Below are 25588 nucleotides of genomic sequence, written 5' to 3' on the forward strand. Positions count from 1 at the left end.
AAACTTTGACCTTCTACCTATTTGAGCAGCTCATTAGTGTCCCAGCGAGTGATGGCGTCAGTTATCTTAAGTCCCAGGCTCTCTGTCATCTCTGCCTGTCTCTCAGCTCTGCCTCCTCTGCCTTTGCTCCGTCTTTCATCCCTCACAGCTCACTTCTTTGTGTCTTACAGACACTCGGCTGTCTGTTTCCTCCCTGTTTGTCTGTGGGCTGCTGCAGACTCCTGTAGGTGTTCAGGATTAATCCAGACAAGCAGGAGGAAGAGGAAGGCCTGTCTGGAGCGCTCAAATGGCAACTGGCTGGCTCATCCTCTCCTCTCCTGTCTTTATCTTTCTGTGTTTGTCGGCCACATACTGTACACATAGCTCAAAGGACAACTAAAGGAAGCCGTGTTGCTAACAGCCGCCCTGACAGACGTTTGACTTTGGCTCTCTGGTGCGTATTTGTTGTATCGTAGAAAAAATGGAGAAGGCATGAGAGAGATGTAGCAGATTAGAAAATTCAACCAAAAAACAGAAAGTGAAGAATGACGGAAAACATTGAGGTGAACTGGCTCCAGAAAAGAAAAGAATAGTTAGTTAAATTAACCTTGAAGTATTTCAGTGGCTCCATCAAACGGATGCAGTCTGAACACTGTCGAGATTTCTGGCACAACTTCACCTACTTCTCAAGCGATAAAGTCCAAACTAACGACACATGTAGTGTACAGAACAACTTCAGAGTTTGACAATAAGGCTGTTCTGTATATTATAAGTAATGCTGGAGCTTTAATTGCCCAAGGAAAAAGCAGTTACACGTTGAGGTAGAGAGGTAAATATAAACCGTTACCATCAGTTAAAAATCAGGTAAAAAATGCTGTATATAAAGAGTTATATTAATCTAGTACAGCATAGAAGTGCTATAGTCTGTTACTGATCGTGTCCCAGACACAATATACAGTATTGTTGTTTGTGCAGTTGAATTTAAAAGTGGTTTGTCTCCCAAAATCATTAATCGATGGAAGAGCACTTTAAATTTTCAAGTGTGACATTTGAAGTTTGTGTGTGTGAAAGATTGAGAGGGAGAATGGAGTCCTGTGTCCACTATCAACAGGGAAGTGGTGAATTACACCATTGTGCTCTCATTACAGCCACTTTTGTGTGGAAGGTGGCAGCTGTTAATCTTGGCACACAGCTACAGTACTTGGATTATCTCTCTCTCTCTCTCTCTCTCTCTCTCACTCACACACACGCACGCGCGCGCGCACACACACACACACACAGTGTACGTGCCTCTGATAAGCTGTGGCCAGTAGCCTTTAAATTCATGCAGCAGCTACTGTTCCTCATTGTTTTGAATAACTATCAGCCCACTATCAGTTCTCGACTCTCCCTTAGCATCGGGCTCATGCTCTTCTTTTGCGGCGGCTCTCATAGTGGTTCCCTTTACGATACGAAACAGAAAGCCCATTGAGTCGGACTACTGTGTCGCCCTGACTCTGATGACCCCGTTGTGACTCAATGTACTTGGAAGTGTTTGACGCTGTGAGGGCATGAACTGGTGTCTGAAACCAAAAATGTGTCCGTCTTAACCGCCTCCATCTTTCTCTCTCTCCCTCCTCTAGTTGGGATGTCCTGAGTCAGTCCCTTGGTCCCTGAGAGCAGCTTGCTGATGGGACCTGCTGCGCCGCCATGAGCCTACAAGATGGCGGCTGCAGCTACACCAGCAGCGCCAACATGGCCACCATTAGTGGCAGCATGCGGCGGCGCCTGGAGGACCAGGAGTTCAACCTGCGCGTCTATCCAGGCTCCCTGGCTGAGGGCACCATCTACTGCCCCGTCACCGCCCGCAAGAACACCACTGCTGCTGAAGCCATCGAGTGCCTCATCGAACGGTTACACCTGGACCGTACCAAATGCTACGTGTTGGCCGAGGTGAAGGAGTTCGGTGGGGAAGAGTGGATCCTCAATCCTGGCGACTGCCCGGTTCAGCGGATGATGCTGTGGCCAAGAACCGCCCTGGAAAACCGTAGTGGCTTGTGCAGTGGCGAGGATTACCGCTTCCTCCTGCGGGAGAAGAACCTGGATGGATCTATTCATTACGGGGGCAGCCTGCAAATGTGGCTGCGGGTGACTGAGGAACGAAGGCGCATGGTCGAACGGGGTTTCCTCCCCCAGCCTGCAGGGAGCGACCCACCTTGTGACCTGTGCGCTCTCCCGGAGCTAACGGAGCGCGCCCTTTTGGAGAGCCTCCGTGCACGCTTCCGCCAGGAGAAGATCTACACTTATGTTGGGAGTATTCTTATCGTGATTAACCCCTTCCAGTTCCTGCCAATCTATAATCCCAAATATGTCAAAATGTACGACAACCACACGCTGGGGAAGCTGGAGCCCCACATTTATGCTGTGGCAGATGTGGCGTATCATGCCATGTTGCAGCGGCGGAAGAACCAGTGCATAGTGATTTCTGGTGAAAGTGGATCTGGGAAGACCCAAAGCACCAACTTCCTCATCCATCACCTGACAGCCCTCAGCCAGAAGGGCTTTGCCAGCGGGGTGGAGCAGATCATCCTGGGAGCGGGGCCTGTGTTAGAGGTAAGGAACTTAATTAGAAACTAAACTGTGGTTAGCATTTTGTCTTGTGACCAATGGAGGACACATGGGTGTATTTTTAAAATGAACGGTGGCGTATTTGTGATACCTGACTGTCTGATTTCATTTAAAAGGCGCAAAACTTAGTCTAGCAGTCATCTTCCACTGCACAAACTTTACTAAAAAAAGGTAAACAGCATAAAAGATGGATGTAGCTAGCATGATGTCATACATAACTTAGTTAAGTCCTGTTTTGAAGCTTTGAGTTAACCAGTGAAACCACACTAGCTGAGGACTTGTCAATCAAAAGTCATTGAGTGAGTATACTATGGATAATCCTCATTTCTCAAATTGGAACATGCAAACTTGCATGCAAAATTAGCAAAATAGACTGTATTTTGAATATAGTATTTTGGGTCATACTGATTCTATTCAGTATGTCTCTAAAATAAGTGACTGATTCCACTCATCAGGTGGACTTTCAGCTGCCTCTGCAGCGAGTCCCTGCTTTTCCGACTTTACTGTTGGAATGCACTAACTGAGTGATGTCACTCTAAGTTCCGATATTGGACTTCTGAAATAACTGGAATGCCCCATAAGTCTAAGATGAGTATCTGACGACATGTAAAGTCTGATTTGAAGAGGATTGCTACTCTTTTTGATGACATTTGGTACCACAGCCCTTTGCAGCTCGGCAAATGTTGTGCTCGCTAATAACATCTGTCTCATTACATGGTTGACTCTGATTGGTTGGTTTGTAGAGTTGTCTGAATCGTGTCGCAGGGTGTGTTTTGGGACCAAGGCTGCAAATCACCCACTGAGCCATAGATCCAGACATTCTCTCTGTCTAGATCCCATTTGGGATTAAGCTTTACTGCATTTATTACGTTTTTTGTCACTATTGTCAACTTCGTGTAAAGCTGTGCAGTTCATTTGGGCATGGAGACTAGAAAGGTTTGATAGTTAGAGCAAGACTCAGACCCAAAATGCTTCAGAAAACATAAATGTTCACCCCTGTGTTGGACTTCAGCTGTTGTTTGACTGAGTTTATTGAAGGAAAAAACCCATCAAGCTGACGTGTTTTCAAGCTGAATATGGTTCATATGTTGTTCATTAAGACACCCTGTGTGTAGAAAGGAAGTGACCAAAATAAAAAGGCCAACGAAATCTGTAGAGAAGTCAGTGGGAATTTTTTTTTTCCCCTCTGGTGATGGAATGTCAGCTCATGAGACCAGGCATGAAATGGATTATAGAAATGTCCCTCTGAAGCTGGGATCCCTTAACAGGCAGGAAACCTATATTTAGCATCAGCTTTAGCACATATGACTCCTTATACTTAATATTTATTGTGTGACCTAGATATGTTGTTTTTCTGCAGTGTCCAATCTCTGCATTGACAAGAGAACGGGGGGAAAAAAATAATGGAATGCTGCCTAATCTGCTGTGGATTATAAATCAATAATGGATTATGGATTATGGAATTTCATTGGGAATTCCATGTTTGGTCTGTTCAAGGGCAGCATGTTCTCTTCAGCCTAAACATGACTCTGTGTGGGATATGTGCCCACCCGTAGTTTGTTGTTTGCTGGCAGCCATTTTGTTCCTCAGCTCACAGCTTCCTGTCAGGATGTATGGGGATGTCATGTCAATATGCAGCTGTGCATGTTGACACCACATGCATCCCACGTGCAAGTCTGTACAGTAAAATAAATCTGCTGTACACTCAGTCAGAAATACGGTTTGTCAGCTGGAAATCATGAATCACCTTTAAAGACCCCCACGCTGCCTCTGGGGAAAGAAACCTGTTACTGCAGCTGGTTTGGGGAAAAAAATAAAGGTTTCTGGTATGTGTGAGACGCTCATTCTTGTTCCAAATTTCAGAAAAAAATCTTTGGAGAAACACAGTTTTCATGTGATGCCTGTATGCAATACCTTACATGGCTAAGAGGTTTTTGTGCACCAACAGAATGAAGGTTATGTTACACGTGTGTTTTTTTTTTTTAGCCACATAGCTGTGGTTCAACACACTACTGCTTTGATCTGCAGGCTGACTGAATACCTGTCAGAGCTCAGTTGCCGGGGGCGACATCACCACAAAAACTGACATGCTCTTTTTGTTTAATAATAACACAGATAGAGGAACATTACAGTACTCTCTGAGGAAGTAGAATCTATTTGGCTGCATATGTGCTTTATTATGGAGGCTGTGACTGTGTCCCATGTAATTACTTCCCTATCAATCACCTGTGTGACTGTGGTGTGTCAAAAAAGGTGCGTACTAGGAATGTTTAAAGATGAAAGATTTTACACTAATACACTTTTTTGGCTTAAATACTTCTAAATACTGTCAGTGCTTCTGTCTGAACAGCAAGGATTCTGCAGACTTGAGTTTTACTGTTGCTACATTATGTTGCTCATAACTCATCTGAGTAAAAAATTAGGTTGAAACATGTATGAATAGATGCTAAATGTTCATTTTAAATTGTCTTCAGTCCAATCATTCCAACATTTTAAAGATCACATGATATAAAGTAAAATGCTAGCTACCAGAGCTGTCAGCATTTTCGTGTGAACCTACACCTTTACAGTAAAATGCTGTAACAACTTTTAACATTCATCCAAGTCAGAGGGTCTGAAACCTATCCTAGTTGTGATAGGCTGAGGTGTCAGTTACACCCTGGACACGTCGCCAGTCTTAAACATATTTAAATAAAGGACATTGGTAAAATCCCGGCATCTTTGATCACCAGTAATCAGTCATTTTTTTCTGGTGTCTTTTTCTTGTCGATGGATTTCAAACGGTAGAAAACAAAAACTCATCAACAGAGAGGCCAGCATCTAAAAACTGTTAAATACCAGCAGCTATAGTTGTGTTACCAACAAGATGGTATAAAGATCGTTTTTCTGTCACTTTCAGAACACAAATTCATGTGGCTATCTAATTTCTTTAATCTGACAGACTCTTGTAAACTGGCGAAATGTCAGATTAAACTAGCCGGATTATGATTAGTGAGCATTTTAGAGATGCTAGTAGGTGGATTTTGTCAGCTAATTTGATGAGCTGCCACTCGTCATCCTCAATATGAGCTCACAGCATTTACATTGGTAGAAGGCCAAATGACAAATTACAGTAACAGGAAAAATAAGAAGAAAAATGTTGAATTTCTCGAGGGGTCACTATAGCTAAACGATGAAAGAGAAGCATGCAGTGCCATTACATGTAAAAAAGAAACTATGCGATTCATGTAGTGTAAAAGATGAATCGGTAGCAGTTATGTGTCACATGGTATTAAACCAGCGTGCAAAGAATAGGTTTTAATGTGTTTAAAATGAGAAAGCAGGAAAACATCGAGTGTGTTCTCCTTTTAATGGGAAGATCGGCGCCTCCCCAATATAAGGAGAAGCAGATTTCTGGGGTAAAAAGTTTACCAGCAGGCAGGGCACAAGAGTGCTTTGGTTCCATTCTTTGGTTTCCACAAGTTGTAATGGCAATTACAGAACCATTTGCTTCGGTCAGATGCTGCTGCTGTTGCACTGAGGCTTTGTGGTGGTTCGAATGTGCCCCTGAGGCAGAGTCAGGCTGAAAATATGAGGTCAGAGAAGCTTATTAGATTGATTTCAAATGCATGCCGGTCCAGATGAACTATTAAAATTCTAGCCACTCTGTTTGGTTCTCAGTAGTTTTATCTCCCTTTTGTTGAACGTCTTCCCTCTTCATGCCTGTAAATTGGATACTGTCTAATACAGTGCATAACTTTTCTAATAAATTACTGCCAGAGCTCAGTCAAAGCTGCCTGTTGTATAGACTGAAAAAATGCTTTGGGACCAATCTGTGACTTTAGGCCAAATAAATCAAATTAATGTGTATTTACCACCCAGCTTCCACATCTACGCATCACATGTTCTGACGGATAAATTTACTGACCAGTTAAGTGTTATCCCCACATGCTGGCTGCTGAAGTGCTGACCTCACAATCAGAGGTTGACTAATGGGGGATTTTTAAAGGCTGATGTAATGATGATAACAGGAAGGACAAAAAAGCGATTAAGGCATTAAGCCAATCAGGCAATTTTATGATATCATTATGGAGGAAACAGAGCTGCATTCAAACAGTTTTCAGCTTTTACAGAATTATTTTTTTTTATTTTTTTGTCTAATGTGTTCGTAATATCAGCTCACAATTTACAGATAAAACAAACTGATGTGTAAATCTGTTACTGTTTGTTAAATGTTTTTTTCCTGGATTAAAAGCAAAGCCCATGCAGATGTTTCTTAAAACTTTATTCTTTCCAGCATTTGCCAGCAGGGGGCGACTGCTCTGGTTTAAAAAAGAAGTCAGATTGCAAAAAAAAAAAAAAGACTTCAGTAAACACTGTACTAATAAACTTCTGGTTTCAGTTAATGGTTTAAAGTTTTATTTAATACAACATCTTACTCATGTTGCGTTCCCCTTTAGAGTGAAAAATCAAAATAAGGGGGCGCTTGTGAGCCGACATTGGAGTAAGATGTGTTGTACTGGGCTCCCACTTGGCTAGTTTATATTTTAGCAATTCCAAGCACCCTTGAAAAGCTTATTTAAACCAACTGTCACTCCCCATTACACCTGTGACCGAAGAAGGAAAAAAATCTAAACAAAACAAAAAAGCATAAACAGTTAGGGAGTGAGATTTAATTACCAGTAATATAAATAATATCTTATCTAAGGTTAACAAAGTCAAAATCTGGCATGCGTGTTATTATATAGTTCATCCATTTCTTCCAACGTGATACACACAGGTCCCTCTTTTATTTCACATCCGCTGTCATTTTCTCCATCCTGTAAATGTCCACTGTGACCTCCATCCACATGTTCATACTTGGGCTCTCACATGAAAGCCATTTTTTATGAAGGCTTTTTTGCCTGCCACCAATAAAATATTAAACAAATATTTATCGTTCTTTGTCCATCCTTCTGGGATGAGTCCAAAAAATAAAGTTTTTCTTTCTAAAGGCAAATATCTTTCAAATATCCATTGTATTGCTACATGTGTTCCCTTCCAATAAGCTTTAATAGCATGACAGTCCCAGAAAATATGATAATGATTTGCATTCGTGTATCCACAATTTCTCCAGCAAAACGGGAGGGTTACCGTCATAGTGAGATTTTTGGTAAGGTGTAATAAAATATCTTATCAGGCTTTTCCAATAACAATATGGATAATATGTCCATATTATCCATATTGTTGTCCACTCTTCCTCCATTATATTTATTGCTCCCTCCATTTCCTATTTTGTTTTATTATATAGGGTCGAGTGTGATTTCATGTTTATTAACCCTTTATACAGGCCTGAGATAATGCCTCTATCTTTATTTGAGCTGTATGCCCTTTTAAATAAGTGTAACAGCAGTTTGCTTAATTCAGCCTTAGATTTTATCTTTTTGCTGACAAAATGCCGCATCTGAAGGTATCTTTAAATATCCTGTGTTTCTAATGAATATTTTTCTTTAATCTTTTCAAAACGAAGAAGTCTACATTCCTCCATTAGCATACGTAAAGTCGCCAATCCTGTATTTGTCCAATCTTTGAATCTAGTATCCAATTTATTTGGAACAAAATGTGTATCATATGCACACCACTTAAGAATTGCTATATCTTCTTCTAGTTTATGCTCTTTTATTCTTATTTCCCAAACTAAAAGTCAGCTTGATCCATTTAAATAGTATAATAGCTTGTAAGGGAATGGAGGTCAGACCCTCCTCAATGCCTTTCCAATGAGCATCATATGAAGGATTACACCAGCATATCATAGGCCTTAATTGTGCTGCCCAATAATAATCCTCGAGAGAAGGAAGGCCCCACCCCCCTTTTCCTTTATCCAATTGTAAGATTTTAAATCTAATTCGGAGTCTTTTACCTTGCCATGTATCTTGACAACATTTTGTCCCATTCATTAAACTGTTTCTGGCTTATTTCCATTGGCAATGTTTGAAATAAATATAATAATTTGGGTAGTAGATTCATTTTAATCGAAACTATTCTCGAATATAAACGTATAAACTGCGAGATCCTCAGGTATTATAACTCCCAAATATTTTTAAAATACTCTGTTTGCCATGCTAAATGATACTGATGGATTATAATTGTATTTAAGCAGTTGTATTTTACTCATCATAACTTTGTATCTCGATAATCGACCAAAGTATTCAAATGATTGCATTAATTTAGGTAGAGAGTTTGCTGGTTGACACCAAAATATTAAAATTAGTGCTTTCAGCGTTAATCTTGGTAAAATGACGTTAATGCCATAACTGCATTAACCGCTTGTATGTTTGATTTGTTGTTTGTAATTGTACTTTTATTAAATCTCTTTCAATAAAAGACCTTGATTAAAAAAAAATTCCAAATGAAGTAGGGTATGTCACACGGTGGGACTACCTTGGGTTGGTAATCTTTACTATCCAAAGAGCTGTTTTTGAGGAAATGTACAACTTTTTTCTTTTTTGGAGTTGAAGTACACAGTTAGAGGAACCCAAGCCTAAACATTTAAGTGTATACATCCATGCTTACCACCAACACTAAGGTTCAGCAAAATTAAGAGGTAAAGCAGACAGAAGCTGTGATACTTTTTCAACTTTCTTTTTGTTTTTCTCTCCCAAATTTGGTGTCTAGGTTGAATTTTTAATTTCAATTTCCAAATTGTTGAATGTAGAATCAGTGGAAATATGCAAAAGAGCCATATGAAGCCTCTGATCCTACCCCAACTGATTTTTTTGGACGGCACAAAAAACGGGACTTTGCTGACCAGAGGCTCACATCACTGTGGCTACATCTGACTTTTATAAGCAGTCTATAAAAGTATAATGGTATTTGAATATAAACAACACTATTACCTTGACTTTGTGTGTCAAGACTGAATGCAACACCATTTGTTGTATTTCTGTAACACTGTTTAATAAGTCATGCTGACTGTTGGACTATGATGTGATTCTCCCAGACGTTGGGGATTTTCAAATGTATTAACCTCCTAAGACCCGAACTCTTTCATGGCATGCATTTTTAATTTTTCTTTGCTATTTGGGTTGATTGGGACCTAAAGAATGTAAAAACAAAGAATTACCAGATTTTTTTTTTTTTTTTTACCTAATTTTTGTTTTTGAGAAAAATGAGCTCCACATATGAGGACATTTGTTTCAAATTTTGATAGAACAGTGTATATAATGTCCTCCTGAGTGGATATCAGGCCCTTGTTGAGAAAAATTACGTATTTTGATCTGGACATCCCAAAATGTGATGTCCACATATGTGGACGCCAGGTCCTAGCAGGTTAAGATGAAAATAACAAAAAATGCATCGAATCAGTTTTTTTGGTATTCTTCTGATAAATTCCTTGAAGGCCTTTGATGAAATTTGATGCTTTTGTTTGTTTTACATCTAAATTGTCCTGGCAAGACTAACAAAACACAGTTCTTTGGCATTTCTATCTGCCAGTTTGTATACTGTATTGTTGTCACCCATGCTAACTAGATGCATCTACTAAAAATCTCAGACAAGCATGAATCTTTTTCCTCAGATCAAAGTCAGAGGTCAAGTGTTTTTTGAAGATCTGGTGAATGTGATAATTTAGTAAAGCCTGACACAAGTTTGAATTTTGGTAACTGTGGCGGGGCGTGGCTTGCGGTGCCGTGCAGGGAAGGCGGACGCACCTGCACGGCATCCGCAGACCACACCCCACCACAGTAACATTGGCCCACAAGTATGACCCACCAGGCAGGTGCTCTGGAAATTCTGCTTCTATGGTATTTGCGCTAACTAAGGATTCTGCTGCCAGGAGGCTGAGGGCTAGCACTGGTGGCTGCCAGTATCTTCTAAATTGCTTTCATAGTGTGGTGGTTTACACATTTGTCTAACAAGGAGAAGATCCCTGGTTTAATTCATGGAGGTGACACAAATCTGTTAGCAAGGGTTTAAAAATCCGCCAAATCAAACATGCAGAGCTACCTGCTGTGGCGACTGGAAGTTGGGTAGTTTACATCATAATGATTCATTAGATTTTTCTTATAGATTGCCTGAGACGGAGCAATAACGAAAGCAGATGTCCAGATTTTTACATTAATGTCAGGAAGAGGTCTGGAAGAAGAAGGAAAACACTCTGCAGGATGAGCTATCTCTCGCTGGCAGGAGATGCTGCGGTTGGGCCTTGATTTGACAACATTTGTATAAAAGCCTGTAGCCTTAGATAAATCATTCTTTTTGGATTGGTGTAAGAGGCTTACTGTCAACTGGATGAATGGAGGGAGAGGGGGGGCAACCTGCAGATGAGTGAAAAATTACTTTTTAAACCTTGTTCCTTATAAATATTTTAAATCAATTATATTAAATCTCAGGCCTTCCTGTGTACGTTTGATTGACAAAATTAAAATGAGATTTAAATGGAAACACCAGGTGGGCCGTGAAGGATCCAAGCTGGGATTATTTCCTTCAGTTTTCAAACTGTAACAGTGAAAGCTTCTTCCTGTGCTCAGGGAAATGAGACAAAGTGGGCTTTTAGTCAGCGTGAAGGTAAAAAAATTAAATAGCCACACTTGGTGCAGCCTGAGCTTGTGGCTTGCTCTTGGTACATGGAGGCTACTGTGAAATGCCAGGTTAACAACAGTGGAGACAAAAGCTATACGCGTGTTAGTCATTTGTTGAGTCAGTGTGGAGGACTGTACATTCGCACACCTCGGCAGATGTGTTCATGCACACAAGACATTCCTGCAAAACAAGGGCACAGGAAAAAATGGTCAGAGAAAAGCACCAAATTACTTGGCTCCAAACATACAAAAAGATTACAGCGGCCTGCTAGGGTAACTTTGGAGTTTATTTGAACCTCGTAACGGGCTGTCGTGTAGCCGGCCTTTTGCGTAGTCAAATATCATAATATTTGCAGTCCTTACAGGCAGATGACGCCCAAATCTGTCCTCATTTCTTTTGGTTTGAAGTTTATATTCACTGCCGATGACACTGTCTGTCCAAAGACTTTCTATTGTTTCGAGTACTCTGTTTATACTATTCTGTTTACTTGTATTAAATCCGTGGATTAGTATGCCGTCTGCACTTCGTCTGAAAGTTGTCTGCGCCCCTGCACTGACATGCTCGGCTGCTTCTGGCTGCGTGAACGCTTTTTTTTTTCTCATTAAGCTAAGTAACTGCTGTTGTCGGGACTCAGTGCGACGCTGTGATGATTCCTGTTAGAACCTAAGTGAAGATTTTTATTTTTTGGCTGGAGATCTTTGGAAGTTTGGGCTGATCTAATAGTCAACCCTGTTGCACACATTTGTGCATTTTTCTGCATCACAGTGACCTGATTGTTCACCTTTGCTCAAGGTAAAGCACGCTGCAGTGAGTGAAGAGGCTGTGCCTGACTTTACTCCCTTCTCAAGGACACTGTGTGTGTGTGTGTGTGTGTGTGTGTGTGTATGTGTGTGTGTGTGGTTTTAAAGGCTTAAAGACTCACACAGCTTTAATTCTAGTGACTGATGACCACTCAGCTCTTCATCGGCTGCTGCATCAGCCGCTGCAGGGGTTCGGTCTTGTGACCTTTTTCTTTTTCTGACCTTAGCTACAGTGCAGCCTCTGTAGCCTCTGTGTGATGCGTCTCAGAAATACAGCAGTGCAGACACATGACTAACAATGACTGTCTTCCTTGCGTCACGCCATCGGTCAAATCCAAGTATTCATGATATGCTGTCATCGTCCGCTGGAAACGTTTCTCGTCGCGTAAAAGCCTTTAATAATGCGCCGCAGATGTCCAATAACTGCCGTCGTGTGTAATTTGAGCGGCGTTCAGAGGCAGGCGACGGCAGAGATATGAGCGTACAGCGAGAGAGCGCTGACGGGAAGACAGCTGGCAGGCTGATGGGAAGGACTTGGCTTCCAGTGTCCGTCTGTGTCTAGCAGTCCAGTTGTAGTTGTGCAGTCAGGTAATATCAGATGAGATGTTCTTTTTTTTTTGTCCCCTGCAGCCTATTAAGTTTCGGAGAGCTGATACACGGGAGGTGAAATTTGACTATTATTTGACTGTGTTTGATTGTGAGATCAGATCAAACCCAGAGGCTTGCTAAAAATAAAGAGGCCACTGACATTATGTTGGATTATCAGTCATTTAGAGGCAGGAAGGGAAGCTGAGTGATGACGAAAAAAATCCTTCACTTTCACGTAAGCTGGACAGACTTTTGTGCAGAGCCATAAATTTAAGCAAAAAGTAAATAAATAACTAAAAAGATTCAGTTTCCCAAAAGCTTTGTGTATGTGGAGCAGCGTTATGTGTGGCACATTTGGAAAACATGCACATTCGGTAAATAATCTCGAGTCGTCATCTGCCTGAAGGATGGGATTTCTGAAAGGCTGTCGGCTGTGTCCTCCACAACTAAGCAGGTAGAGAAAGTGTTAAAATCTTAGTGTTTGAGTTGCTGTCATGTGAAGAGCGGAGGCAATCCACGAAAGTGAAGCAGTCTCTCGCAGACGTCTGCATCTTAAATCCGTCCTGAAGGCCAAGTGAGGCTTTGAGACTGACCCCAGCTGTGTGCTGCTCTGTCTGGGGAGGCAGGCAGACAGAGCTCCCCCGCCACGGCCGCGGGGACCACATTACAGCCTGCCTTTGTTCTGGTGGTGTGGCCGGCAGACCTGCCTGCTTGCCTGCTGCAGGAGTAGCAGAACAAACTCCCCCTTCACCAGATGGTTCCCATCCAGATGCCCCCCCCCCCCCCCCCCCCCCCCCTGCTCTTAACCAGGCCCTCAGGGAAAGGCTCTGTCTCCTGTGGCTGATGGATGGCTCCAGGTAGTACCTCAGCACTCTGATACAAAACAAAACGTGGGTTCAAAGGAGCGTGCGTCATTAAGTATGAGTGTGAAATGGCTTGAGCTATCCAGCACCACCAAAACTGGGATTGGAGACAGCTACCTGGGTTAAAACGGCACGTACTCCCCGGGCATATGGACACATTTACAGTACGGCAATGGTGCCACAGCTACTGGGGGTGAACCCACTGAACCTCATAAACCAGGTGAGAACTGCAAGGCCTGTTATAAGGCTGGCAGCTTGATAGAGGATGCATGGATTATAGCACCATCGCTCAAGATGCGTGCGTATTGCAGGAGGTGCTGTTTTTATTCTGCTTGAATGAGGCCACCGCTGCTCTGTGTGTGTGTACTATTCTGCATGGCGTGTGCAGCGCTAACCTCTGTGCACCGGAGAGGTGCCTGTCAGAACATGTTCTATTCTCCCAGGAGCTGGGGAGTAAGAGATGTTCACTCATGACTGACTGTGTCCTTGGTCTTTAAATCACAATGAGACATCGGAAAGCTCTGTACTGCCAGGGCTGCTCTAGTGCAGAGGACAGGCTGGTTTTACTGCACAGTGCTCTCCTCTGTGGTGCTGTCCCACCCTCACTCACTGGTCACATTACCTCTCCTTCATCTTTAGCACATGCTAGAATTTTAACTAAATGAGCTATTTCCTCTTGATTAAATGGTGAAGAAGTACAAAGCAAAGCTCCGTCCACTCTCGCATGTCTGGAGTCTTCTCTGTGTGACATCTGGAGTGTTTCTTTCGCCAGCGGCTACTTCTGTGAAATTCTCTCATTACGTGTGCTTTAACAACAGCGGCTACCTTTTACATCACAGGACCGCACTCTGGCTAGCCTTAGCAGGTGTGCGTTGGCTAATCGTGTAGCCCACCTTGGCTCCCAAGCGTTCCTGTTAGCGCTTCCATCCGCTTATAATCGGTATCCTCTGGGCAGCGAGCACTCTTCGATGTGCTCCCAAACATCTGTTCACTGGATTATCCTCATCTCCTTCTCATGCGCTCTTTCTCTGGAGCATTCCTGCTTTCCTTTCTCAGGAAGCTCAGTACAGCATTTATCCCCTCAGACAGCTGTACACAGTGTACTCAAATGCTCTGTAGACATATAGTTGACCTGGACAAGGTTCAGCGTAATATCATCAGCCAAGTTTTTTTTTTTTTCCTTTTTCCTCTCGCTGCTCCTTTCTGCATCCTAAGAATTTTTTTTCTTTGTCATCTTTTATTAGCTTAAAGGATCCTGTTTTTATTCTTCTCATTTTTATCTTTGAACTCTGCTAGAGTAGCTTTGCATGATTTGCAGTTCAAAATAAGCCTTACTTACTTCCTACTCGGCCTTAACAACAAGTTGTTTTAGCTCTTTTTCCTCTCCCTTAAAGCTAACTTGCTTCTGATTATCTGCCCCTCATTAACAGGTGATTTTAAACAGGTGGGTGGAGCTTCTGCAGTGACCATATAAGGATTCTTGTGCACATGCATACGTCAAAGAATAATAAGTACCTATCATTTCATGCAGTGGAATCTGTATTGTTGTCTTTTGGACAGTAACACTGAATGGATGTGCCCATTTAAAAACAATGACTGACAAATATTTCACACAATGCAGTATGGCCAGGCGGTGATTTCCTCTTCTTCCTCCCTGCCAGCAGTGTCTTTTTTCTCTTGATGACTGTCCGCGACTCCGCCCAATAGATTTAGCGAGAGGCTCACGACAGGAAATTGATAGTTAAAACGGGCCTGATTCAATCTGATTCTGCTTATGTGGTGTCACAGCAATCAGGCCCAGATGAGATTACTGACATTAGTGCAGCTTTAGTTGGACACAAGGCCATCTGGGCTTTATGGAGGCTATTGAGCAAACTAGATCTGCATTTGTAATCTTGTCTGTTTGAAACCGTTAACTAGACTTTCATCAATCAGACGGAAACTGAGCCCCCGAAAAAAAAGTTGTTTGTTTTAATTTGTCATACAGATATCTGTTTATCTCTTCAGTTTTTTCATCCGCGGATTCTCAGTGTCATTTCAAGACTGCTTCCACAATTGTTAAAATTAACATCTTCCCCATTCACTCTCTATTGTGCATGAGTCGGCTTGGTTTTCATTACCTTTTGTCCCAGCATCATGCGGTTGTGAAGCAGCCTTTGAAAAGTTATTTTAAGCCTGTAAAGACAACAAACTCTGCCTTTGTTTGCGAGTTTCTGGAGGAGGCTTGCCTCAGAATAATTGGTAGCCTTGGTGCATAACAGCAGCATATGGTGTTACACAGAGAACCAAACAAGAAAGGAGAGATGTCAGAGACTAATGTGGGGGGTTTTCAGTTGGTGTGCATGGTATGTTTCTGCACAACAGTTGTTATTTTTATCTAAAGGTGGATATTCAACTAATAGCTGCAATAAACATTGAGGTAAAGTGCTTGTTTAAATGCAGAAGAGTGTACACATGATAGAGACTATACATGCCTCATCAGAGTTGAGACAGTGGTATTTTTTTTCTTTAGGGTTCACACAAAAAAACATGTCACTTTGTAATCTGAATCAGGTTTTGGGTATTATCGGGTTTGTAGTGCAAAAGAAAAAAAGTGCATGTGCATGTGAAAGAAAACGGCCATGGCTGCATTCCATTTTAAGTGGAGTTTTCAACTGTAACGCCACCGCAGAAGATCAGAGCAGCCGCACTGACCCCAACCTCGCAATCCAAGATGTCGCCTATCAAACCTACCTAATCCTACCTATCATACCTAATCAGGTCAGGCCAGATGATCACAAAGGAACAAAAACAGGAAGTTCAACTGCAACAGGACACATTAGAAAAGCTAACTATTTAAAAAAAGAAAGAAAGAAAGGAAGTAACCAAAGGGCAATTAACATGCACTGAAACATAAATAAAAGCCAATGGGAACCACAGGAAACATGACATGTACAAGTAGCTGGGATACCCTCAAGGAAATTAGCATCTAATTTTTTTTTGTTGCTATTCTCCTTTGGATGAAATTTTTAAAAAAATGTCACTAAACTCCTGGAAAACTTTTCTTCATAAAGATTTTTTTTAATTATTATTTTTATATATATACCCACAAAGATACCGTAACTTAGGCATTGCCTAACTACATGCTGCAGATACTGGCTTCTTGTGGCTGCTCCATTTGTTTTTTGGGGGGTTTTGTGGTGAGACCCCATGCAGCTAAAATCTGGCTCATTTTTGCTCACGTCACTGCTGCAGTAATCACAACTTTAAATCTCCCCACAAACCCTCCTGCTTGCTTTTTCTTCTTTATAATTCTGTCATTCCTTATTGAGAAACATATCTGTGTCACAGACTGACTCGGTGAGTCTGAAAGCACTTTTTAGCAGGTGTTTGATTTCCTTTTTTTTTTCTCTTAGCACATATCACTGAATTTAAATAACTAAAGGAATGTGTGTGTTTATTTAAGGACTACTTCACTATTATTATTGAATTCTTTACCTTTCAAAGGACCTTAAACAAATAGATACTACATACAAAGAAGCAGAAACATCCTGTTGCACCCAGTTGTCCTAATGCTTTACATCAGCAACTTCAGTTTCTACTACCCAAAGTATCCCACAGAGTTTCTGCTAGCTAAAACTAACTGATAAACACATGTTCTCTAGCCTCACAGAGACACACAGAGACAGTTTGCCTCCATGATGTTTTAGCTACTTGATTTCTGTGTTTTTTAGGATTTTTGCTTTTACATTTTAGAAATGTGTTTCTATATCTTTCACTGAGCTTCTTGTATATTTGTTTAGTCCTTTTTCTAAAACCAGGCTGAGAGTCCATTTACATGTCAGCAGCTCTGTAGTTTTGCTCTGTGCTAAATGCTAACATAACAGTGCTAAAGTGTTATTTTTATGTATTATTTTCAGCATATTTAACCACTTTTTAGAGTTCTAGCTTGCTAACATTTGATAAGTACTGCTGAATCTAATCATCATCATCTGCTGGAAACTTCATGAAATTAGCTAGGATACCAAGTTTTGTAACATTTATACAGGGTTTACTACAAAAAAAAAAAATATTTCCATGTATTTGTTTGAAGAAACTGCATCATTGATTGCATCATTTGTACCTTAATGTTTCTACATTTATATGCACATTACATATAACAGTCACCTGATGGTTCCATCGTGGTAGAGTTTGCAAAACCTGCCCTTAGGATGTCTTTCTGCTAGTGTTTGTAATGTTGCATGTCAAAAAAGCCCGTTTTGAATGCAGGTATACACAAATAATAAAATTCAGTCAATTAGGAGGTGTTTAAAGTAGAGCTGCTGTTCTTCCACATTGAAAGGAGGCAGATGATGTGATCCAGGCAGCAATCAGGATTCCTCTTGGCTTGGACTTTGGATATTATTGTTGTTTGTCTGTTGTTTTGGGCAATCCAGTTTCTGTATGACTGCAGTGAGAGCTTGGTTTGCATTGCCGGCAGTAAGTCAGCCCCATTCCTGTGGAAGTTGGACTCCACCAGGGCTGCTTTTTCCCCCATTAATTCTGTTTATTAGACTGAATTTCAGGCACAGCAAATTGTATAAGCTCAGGACCTTGTCTCAGCTTTTTGCAAACGATGTGGTCCTGCTGACTTCATCAGGCCGTGACGTCCAGCTTGCACTGGTGTGAAGCGGTTAAGATGAGGATTAGCACCTCCAAGTCTGAGGCCATGGATCTCAGCCAGAAAATGGTTGCGTGTTCGTATCCAGTCTGGGTGCAGGGAGGAGCTGCTGGAGTTTTAAGTATTGTGTTGCAAAGAGTTGAACGTGAAAGCAACACTGGCATCGGTCTGCTTTCATTTTAACTCTCAATTTGATGGATTTTGGTTCAGCTGCTGTGCAAGCTGGGTAATAGTGGTGTTATCAGATCGGCATGAAGTCATCACTAATGGTCTGTGGAGAACACACACTGCCTTGTTTTTGTCTGTGTTTGTAAGTGTGGGTGATTGAGAAAGTTTCAGACAGTAGCAGTCCTAATCACTGTCTTTGTGCGCTGTCACAAAACAGGGATTTACACAACAAGCACATGAACATGACGCTCACCTGTCAGGTTTCAACAGGTTCTGATGTTGAAATCCACTGAAACAAACCAGACACCCCAATACTTCAAGTGAAGTACAGTCATGCTTGGTCTAGCCATTCAAAGCCCAGTAGGCCGCTGTGGATAAATGAATGAATGAAGGGATGAATGGTACAGCTGTACCATTGAGAGTCCTTCTGTTGAGTGTGTGTGGACTGGGTGGGTGCGTGAAAAGACCGGGAGTGGCCGGTGGAGGTTTGAACTTGTTTTCAGACTGAGGCTGACAGGTGATGCTTTGGTTTGGTTTGTCGGTGCATGGTGCACATGCCTGCTTGCGTTTGTATTGTATTGTTTCAGTGCAGTATTTACTGCTTGGTATGAATGAGGCAGCACTGATGACATTTGGCAAACTACAGTATATTTGTGTCTACAATCCTTCCCTTTACACTTGTGCTGCACAACATAACATAGAGTTTAATCTAATGATTTTCTTTAACTTTATCCAAAGAAGATGCAGCATTGTGAAAACAATCACAACATTCAGTTTCAGTTATAATAATGATATAAATCAAAGCTTATGATATTAAATATAAACCTAATACGCCCTATTTCAAGCTTTTTCCGGTTGTAATTCTTTGCTGTATTTGCTCAGTGGTGTCTGTCTGTTCTGCTCTGATCTATATCCTTTTCACGGCTGGTGCAATGACCTGATTTTCCCCACGGGCATCATTAAAGTTTCATTTATTTTTAATATTTAATTTAATCTAATAGACCATAGTTGACTGATGCTGCCGCTGCCATAACCTGTGATGATATAGTAGGGTGCCCAGTGCTAAATACACCTAAAAACTGCAGTTTTATTCAAGGAATCAGAGCTGCTTTATTTTCTGACAATTTGCTCAGTCTGCAGTGTTCAGTTTGGTTTCTGCTAATTATATTTTATTCATAAATCTGTGTCAACTTTATTTTAAGATTCTCTTTATTCAAATAGAATAGAATAGGATAGAATAGAATAGAATAGAATTGCCTCTATACTCATACATGGACTTATTAACCAGTTATCTGTGATCTTCGTCCTTCAGATCTTATTATTTTTGTTGTTCAGATGCAGCTTTTACATTTAGGTTTCTGTTTTTTTTGTTTTGTTTTGTTTTTTTACAGCAATAATTTCCAAGCAGGGACCACAAGCAGAATTAGATTAGACATTTATTGAAAGAGAAAGGTATATGGAATAAGTGTAGATGTAGGACTGAGATTTAGGGTAAGCCTCAGTGAGGACTGCTGGCGAGCCAGGCAGATTCCCAGGTATTAATGAGAGGTCTGAGAACAGAGAATGGGGGAGGCAGGGCGGGGTATGAAAATGAAAACAAACATCCTGTAGTGCAGGAAGGCATATATATACTGGAGGCATAGGATTTGAAGGGGAATGCATAAGGTGTGGCCCAACCCCTGAAATTCAGATAAATGATCTCCAGTTCCAACTATCATCTCTATAAACGCAGATGTTTTGGCAGTTTGCTGATCTGAAACCTTCACTCGTGTAATTTTCCCAGGAGTGGATGTCCCAGAAAATTCACCGAAGGTCAAACCATGCAATGTTGAAAAAGCTGAAAAAATTAGCTGTCATGTCTGGCTCCACAGGTCTCAGGTATATCATATATTATCATCTTGGCATATCATTTTTCTGCTTCTGGCAAAAAAACAAGTAAAGCGTATCAGCACCTCATACCAACAGTCAAGCACGGTGGTGGAGGGATGATGATTTGGGTTTGTTTTGCACCAAAGGGCATAAATCAGCCATGTCAGCTCTGTACACACCAAAGAGTCAGATGTGAGACTATTTGTCTAATAGCTGAAGTCTGCCAAAACAGAGTCGCACGACAGGACAGTGAGACAGCAGCACATCTACAACAGGATATATATGAAAGAAAAGAATCAAGATTCTGCAATGGCCCAATCAAAGTCCCAGTCGAGGAAATGCTGTGGTGGGACCTTAAGAGAGCTGGACATTTTGGACTTTTTGTTTGATGTTGCCTGTGCAAAAGTGCGTTCAAACAACGTACACGGCATTTTTATGTAGTCCAAACTGCACGAGTTGTGCAATCAGCTCGGTGTTTGACTTTTCCTATACGATGTTTCCATGTGGCAGAATGGACGGGGCAGAGTCACGTGACAACACAAACTGTAGTGTGTTTTAAGGGGGACAGTATGTATTGTGGAAAAACGTCTGCATGCTTGTGCTCTCACTCTCAGTATGATTAGCAGGAAACAGATTGGCTGAATGAATAGAAATAACTGCAGCATCTCCCTGGTTCATGTCATGTGACTCATATTATAGCTACTGAAATATGTAATATGTCTGCCTGTGAGTAACACGTTCCAGCAGTTACGATGACAGGTTAAAAATGCATGTAGCGTACAGTTATGGTGCCCTGGCTCTGCTGTATCACTGCATCCACTTGGTGTGACTTCTCCCTGATGCAACAGCCCTGCAGAGAGTGGATGAAAGCACTCTGCTGCAGCACCCTGCCTCTCTGCCTTCATCTTCTCTCTATCCCACCCACTCTGCTACAGCACCACCGAAGGCACATGGTGGAACGACGGAGATAAAAAAGGAAAGGGGGAGGACAATAGAGAAAGAGGAGAGTCAAGGAAGAGAGGAGGAGGAGGAGGAGGGAGATGAGAGGATCTCGCGCTTAAATAATGTAGAGCGAGAGGATCGTCTTCAAGTTAGCATGGCTCCCAAGTGCCCCAGTTTTGAGGTTTAGTGAAATCGAGATGAGGCTGGTAATGCCAACAGATTTGACTCTTCCTAAAGGCCGTCTCCATGGTCCTCAGAGGCAAAGACGTGCAGTGGAAGAGTTTCCTCCGGGTGGCAAAGTGGGTGGCAAAACTCTTATCCCCTCAGCAGCAGCACCTTGTAAACAAACGGCGTGAAGAAATGTGAGATTGCCTTGTTCAAGCTCGCTTTCTCTCACAAATAATGTCCCCACACTAGTCAAACACTGTTGTGGCTCTTCTGTGCCACCCATCTCATCACATTCATGTTTACTTACTGTGTTCAATGAAACAAAGCTGCGACACTGCTATCACTGCACCGTCATGACACGTTTGATAGCGAGCATGGCGAGAGGGGCGTGAGCATCTGTGGGTTTACCCTCTGTCTTTATGTATGCTTGTGTGACTGTATAGCTCACTGTACGCATGTATTTTGGTTTTGGGTTTACATGCGGTGAGCGTTCCAGGGCTCCTGTTCACACTGGCACTAAATTTTTGCGGGATCGGCATAAAAATAGCTCAGGTTTCTTCTGCTGCTGAGTGAAACACCGTCTGAAGCACTTGGGCTCAGAGAGAGCTTAGCTAGAGAGGGGAGGAGAAAGAGGAAGAAGGCAATGAAGCTTTCAGATGGGGGAGATGGAAGTAGAAGAAAAGGCTGAAAGGAAGGGAGAAAAAGAAAGACGTAGGGCTAATATTAGACTGTCATGTTAAACTAGAAGAGGTATAGTGTCTCAGTTTCTTAATTTCAGGAAGACAAAGAGGAAATAGTGCAGCCTCACAGGAAGGCAAGATTGTCTTAATTTAGGTGGCTTCATCTCCCTCCAATGTTTCCTTCCCCCCGACAGGCACAGATAAGACAGGAAATGCTGCACTCCTTTATTGAATTAGTTTGCCAAACCCACAGTTCATGTAGGGCACTAATTTAGCTTCCCGACTCTTTCTTTACCCCCGGCGCTCCGGTAACACAATACTCCATCCATGAGTGCACAAAGACCAAGTTACTATCGCTGAGTGATGAACAGTGAGGTAACTCTCAGTTACAGCTGACGTTATTTATTTGTGTTTTTGGAGAGTGTGGAAAGTGGACCTGTTCGCCAGAATACTGTACTTATAAATCTTTTTGTGTTTATGTCATAAATAAGGAGCTGTGTTTTTGAAGAGTGAGTTCATGTCCAGAAAGGTTTCACTTGAATATTTCAAGCTGCGCAGCTTCAAGTCCACAGGTCTGATGTTTGGAAAGAAAATGTTTTTCCACACATCCAGAGCGGCCGTGTAAGAACAGATGCACAGATCTGTCTTTTTGTCTGCTGACACCTTTTCCACTGTCTCAGCTGATACTGATTACTTCTTGAGCACCACTGCGTTCTTTATTAGGAATTACAAACTGTATGAAAGCTACAGAAATACCAGAAAAGTTTACTCTTTACTTTCAAACGCTGAAAGTGATTTAAAACATGTATCTGCGCAAATCACCGTCCTAAGGAGATAACAAAGCTGTTTATTCTTAGTTGGCTGTTTACCATGAAGCTCACAGCGTAGTAGAAATGTACAATCCTGCAAGCATGTTCATGCTTATGTTACCTGGTGAAAATCAAGGTTTAGCTGCTGGGTCAATGTCAGCTTACACTCTGCATGAATATAACTCTGAATCTGTAGGTGTATGAAAGAGGTTAGCATGTTGCTTCAGGTGCTTGTAGAGCTTTTAGGAAGTGTTCACAGCGGTGGATTGTTGTTGTTTCCAGATTAAGAATTGTCGTCTCTTTATAGTCAAGTTTTTCCCTGCAATAAATCTCAGTATAATGATCGTAGCATATGTTTGTATGTTCCCTCATCTTTACAAGTAGCTGCAACACTATGTCTACGTGCACATAGTTAACATTACAAGTATGGTGCATGTATGTGTATTTTGTGTATAAATATATTTAAACTATTTTTAGTGGGGCAGCACGGTGGTTAGCACTGTTGCCACACAGCAAGAATTCCACCATCAGTCCGGAGGTTGCATCTTCTCTCTGTGTTTGCGTGGGTTCTCCCCTAGTACTCCGGCTTCCTCCCACAGTCCAAAGACATGCAGTTAGTAGGGATAGGTTAATTGATTAATCTAAATTGCCCATAGGTATGAATGTGGGAGTGAATATGAGAGAGAAAGGTTGTCTCTGTGTGTTAGCCCTGCGACAGACTGGTGACTTGTCCAGGGCGTACCCCGCCTCTCGCCCTATGACGGCTGGGATAGGCTCCAGCGCCCCCCGCGACCCTGAAAAGGATAAGCGGAAGTGGATGGATGGATGGATGGAAAGTTTTGTCATGCATATCTGTAAATAAGCGTTCATCAGACAGTGATGCTAACAGTGCTTGTAACTGATAACTTTGAATATGTAACAATGAATATGTAGCTTGGAAAGAAAGAAGAATACATTTGTCTGATGTTTATGAAGAGCCGTTTTTGCCATCTTACTATATATAGTATTATAATGAACATAAATATACGTTAACGTTAACATGCTTTCTTACATGACTGAAGCGAGCAAGAACCTCTGGCTTGGCAAAAACTGCCTGCAGGGCGGGTTTTTGCTAGTTAGAAATGATGTGTATATGGTCACTCCTCGAAAGCAGATCACTCTGCCAACTTTTTTCTTCCTCCTGCTTGAAAATAAGTTATGCACCTGTTGCGCAACTGTACTCACATTTTCATCTGGCAGGTTATAAAAGAAGTCATGTAGCTCAAGTAACAGCATAACGGTTTGATTTATAGCTTTAATGTGAATACTGAATTTAGGGCTAGGCGATATGGCCTAAAATTCATATCGTGATATAATTTGAAGCCTGTGCGGTAACGATATATATCATGATATATTATTTTCTTCTGTATAATGTATTTTCAACACTATAAAGAACACTTAAAATCCTGTAATTTTCTCAAAGATCGAGAGTGTGCCTTATGTATGAATTCTGGTTGTGCTTACTGACCTCGAACCGATTTTGGCGTGCAGAAATCTGTTAAAAAATGTTTTAGTACAACTTTGGTAAGCCACACTGCTTGATGGATTGTCAGAGCATTACGGCTGCCATAGTGAGGAGCTTTGCGGAGTAATCTGGGTCCAAAACTCCATCACTTCAGGTCCCAAAGTCAAACAACACTAAAAAACGGTCTAAATTCTTTCATCTTTAATAAAATCATTAGTGTTGCTGCTTTATCGGGTGTAACAATTAAGTTTAACATCCAGGCATCCATGAAAACAGAATTTATTAAATTTAATGGAGTTACAAGTTAACAGGAAGTTAGCTCACTAGTTTACACCTAAACATTTCATACCATGTTCTGACTGAGAGATTTTTGAAACTAATTAAAACGTACAGCTCTGCTACCACTTCCAACATAAATAAAGACAGAAAACTAAACAGCAGTGGCGTTTACAGGGTTACTGAAGTTGGACTACCTGGTATATAATATTGTGCTACGTGATTGCTAGCGACACAGCTATGTTAGCATAACATTAGCACAGTGAAGCTGAAGGATGAACGCCAACTTTTTTTCCACTCGATAAAAGTTAACGTGAGGGATTCTGGTGGTCAGGGACAAATGCAATTGCATAGCAGGATGCTATACACGGGCCAAAACAACAACTGAGATTATTCATCCACAATACGAGGTTAGTTATTAATATACTGCAACAACATGGGAATAGAACAGCTGCGAGAGAATTCAACATTAATGAATCAATGTTACGGAAGTGGAGGAAGCGCAGTTTTTGGCTTCCCCCATATTTCAAAAGTGCTTCATCTCTTTGCTATGACTGTCGCTCGGCATAATTTGCAGATGATAATGGTTTTAGCCGCTGCGATGCTTTCGACCAAAACAGGCGCAGCTTGATGACATCATCAACATGCGCTATCGCGATAGAGTGATATAGTCAAAATCTCTATCGTTGGCCAAATTTATATCGTTTCTATCGTATATCGTTTATATCGCCCACCCCTAACTGAATTTACCACAGTGTTTTTAGACAAATGTCATGTGATCAGAGTAAGGCTGTGTGTCCTTTGTCCTTTCTGTCTTTATTGTCAAAGAATACAGGGCGAAAATAGTAGCGTCAGAGATTAAAAATACTTGTCCGTCCTCTTTTTAAATATCATAATAATGTCTGATTTTGTGAAGTTTTTCCAAAAAGTTGCAGAGACGGAGGCTTCCACTTTCATAAGCGTGTGAATTACTATTAGACCATTAGAGGTTTAACCTTTTAAGTGTGGTTTTAGCCACTGAGCCAAACGCATGCTGAAATGCTGCTTCATAAGTTAATAATAGGTATAACCGGTGTGATTCTGCGTTGTGTCTGATAAAAAAGGTTAAAGAAAGAAAGGCCTCCAAGTAAATAATTTGCCCACTCCAGCTCCTCTCCC

The 25588-nt window shown here is 41.5% G+C and overlaps 1 protein-coding gene across 6 annotated transcripts in view; it reads left to right on the forward strand.

Annotated features, from left to right (window-relative positions):
• The window catches only part of LOC102776237 (unconventional myosin-IXAb), a 149276-nt gene that overhangs the window by 35075 nt on the left and 88613 nt on the right, over positions 1 to 25588 (forward strand). For all 6 annotated transcript variants that reach the window (XM_087843298.1, XM_087843299.1, XM_087843302.1 and 3 more), the window contains exon 2: positions 1602 to 2571. In XM_087843298.1, coding sequence (XP_087699424.1) covers positions 1669 to 2571 — 903 coding nt within the window. In that variant the 5' untranslated portion in view covers positions 1602 to 1668. The remainder of the gene's footprint in view (positions 1 to 1601; positions 2572 to 25588) is intronic.

The sequence above is a fragment of the Neolamprologus brichardi genome, chromosome 7 (assembly GCF_056152115.1).
Source record: "Neolamprologus brichardi isolate AB-2024 chromosome 7, ASM5615211v1, whole genome shotgun sequence".
Taxonomy (NCBI): domain Eukaryota; kingdom Metazoa; phylum Chordata; class Actinopteri; order Cichliformes; family Cichlidae; genus Neolamprologus; species Neolamprologus brichardi.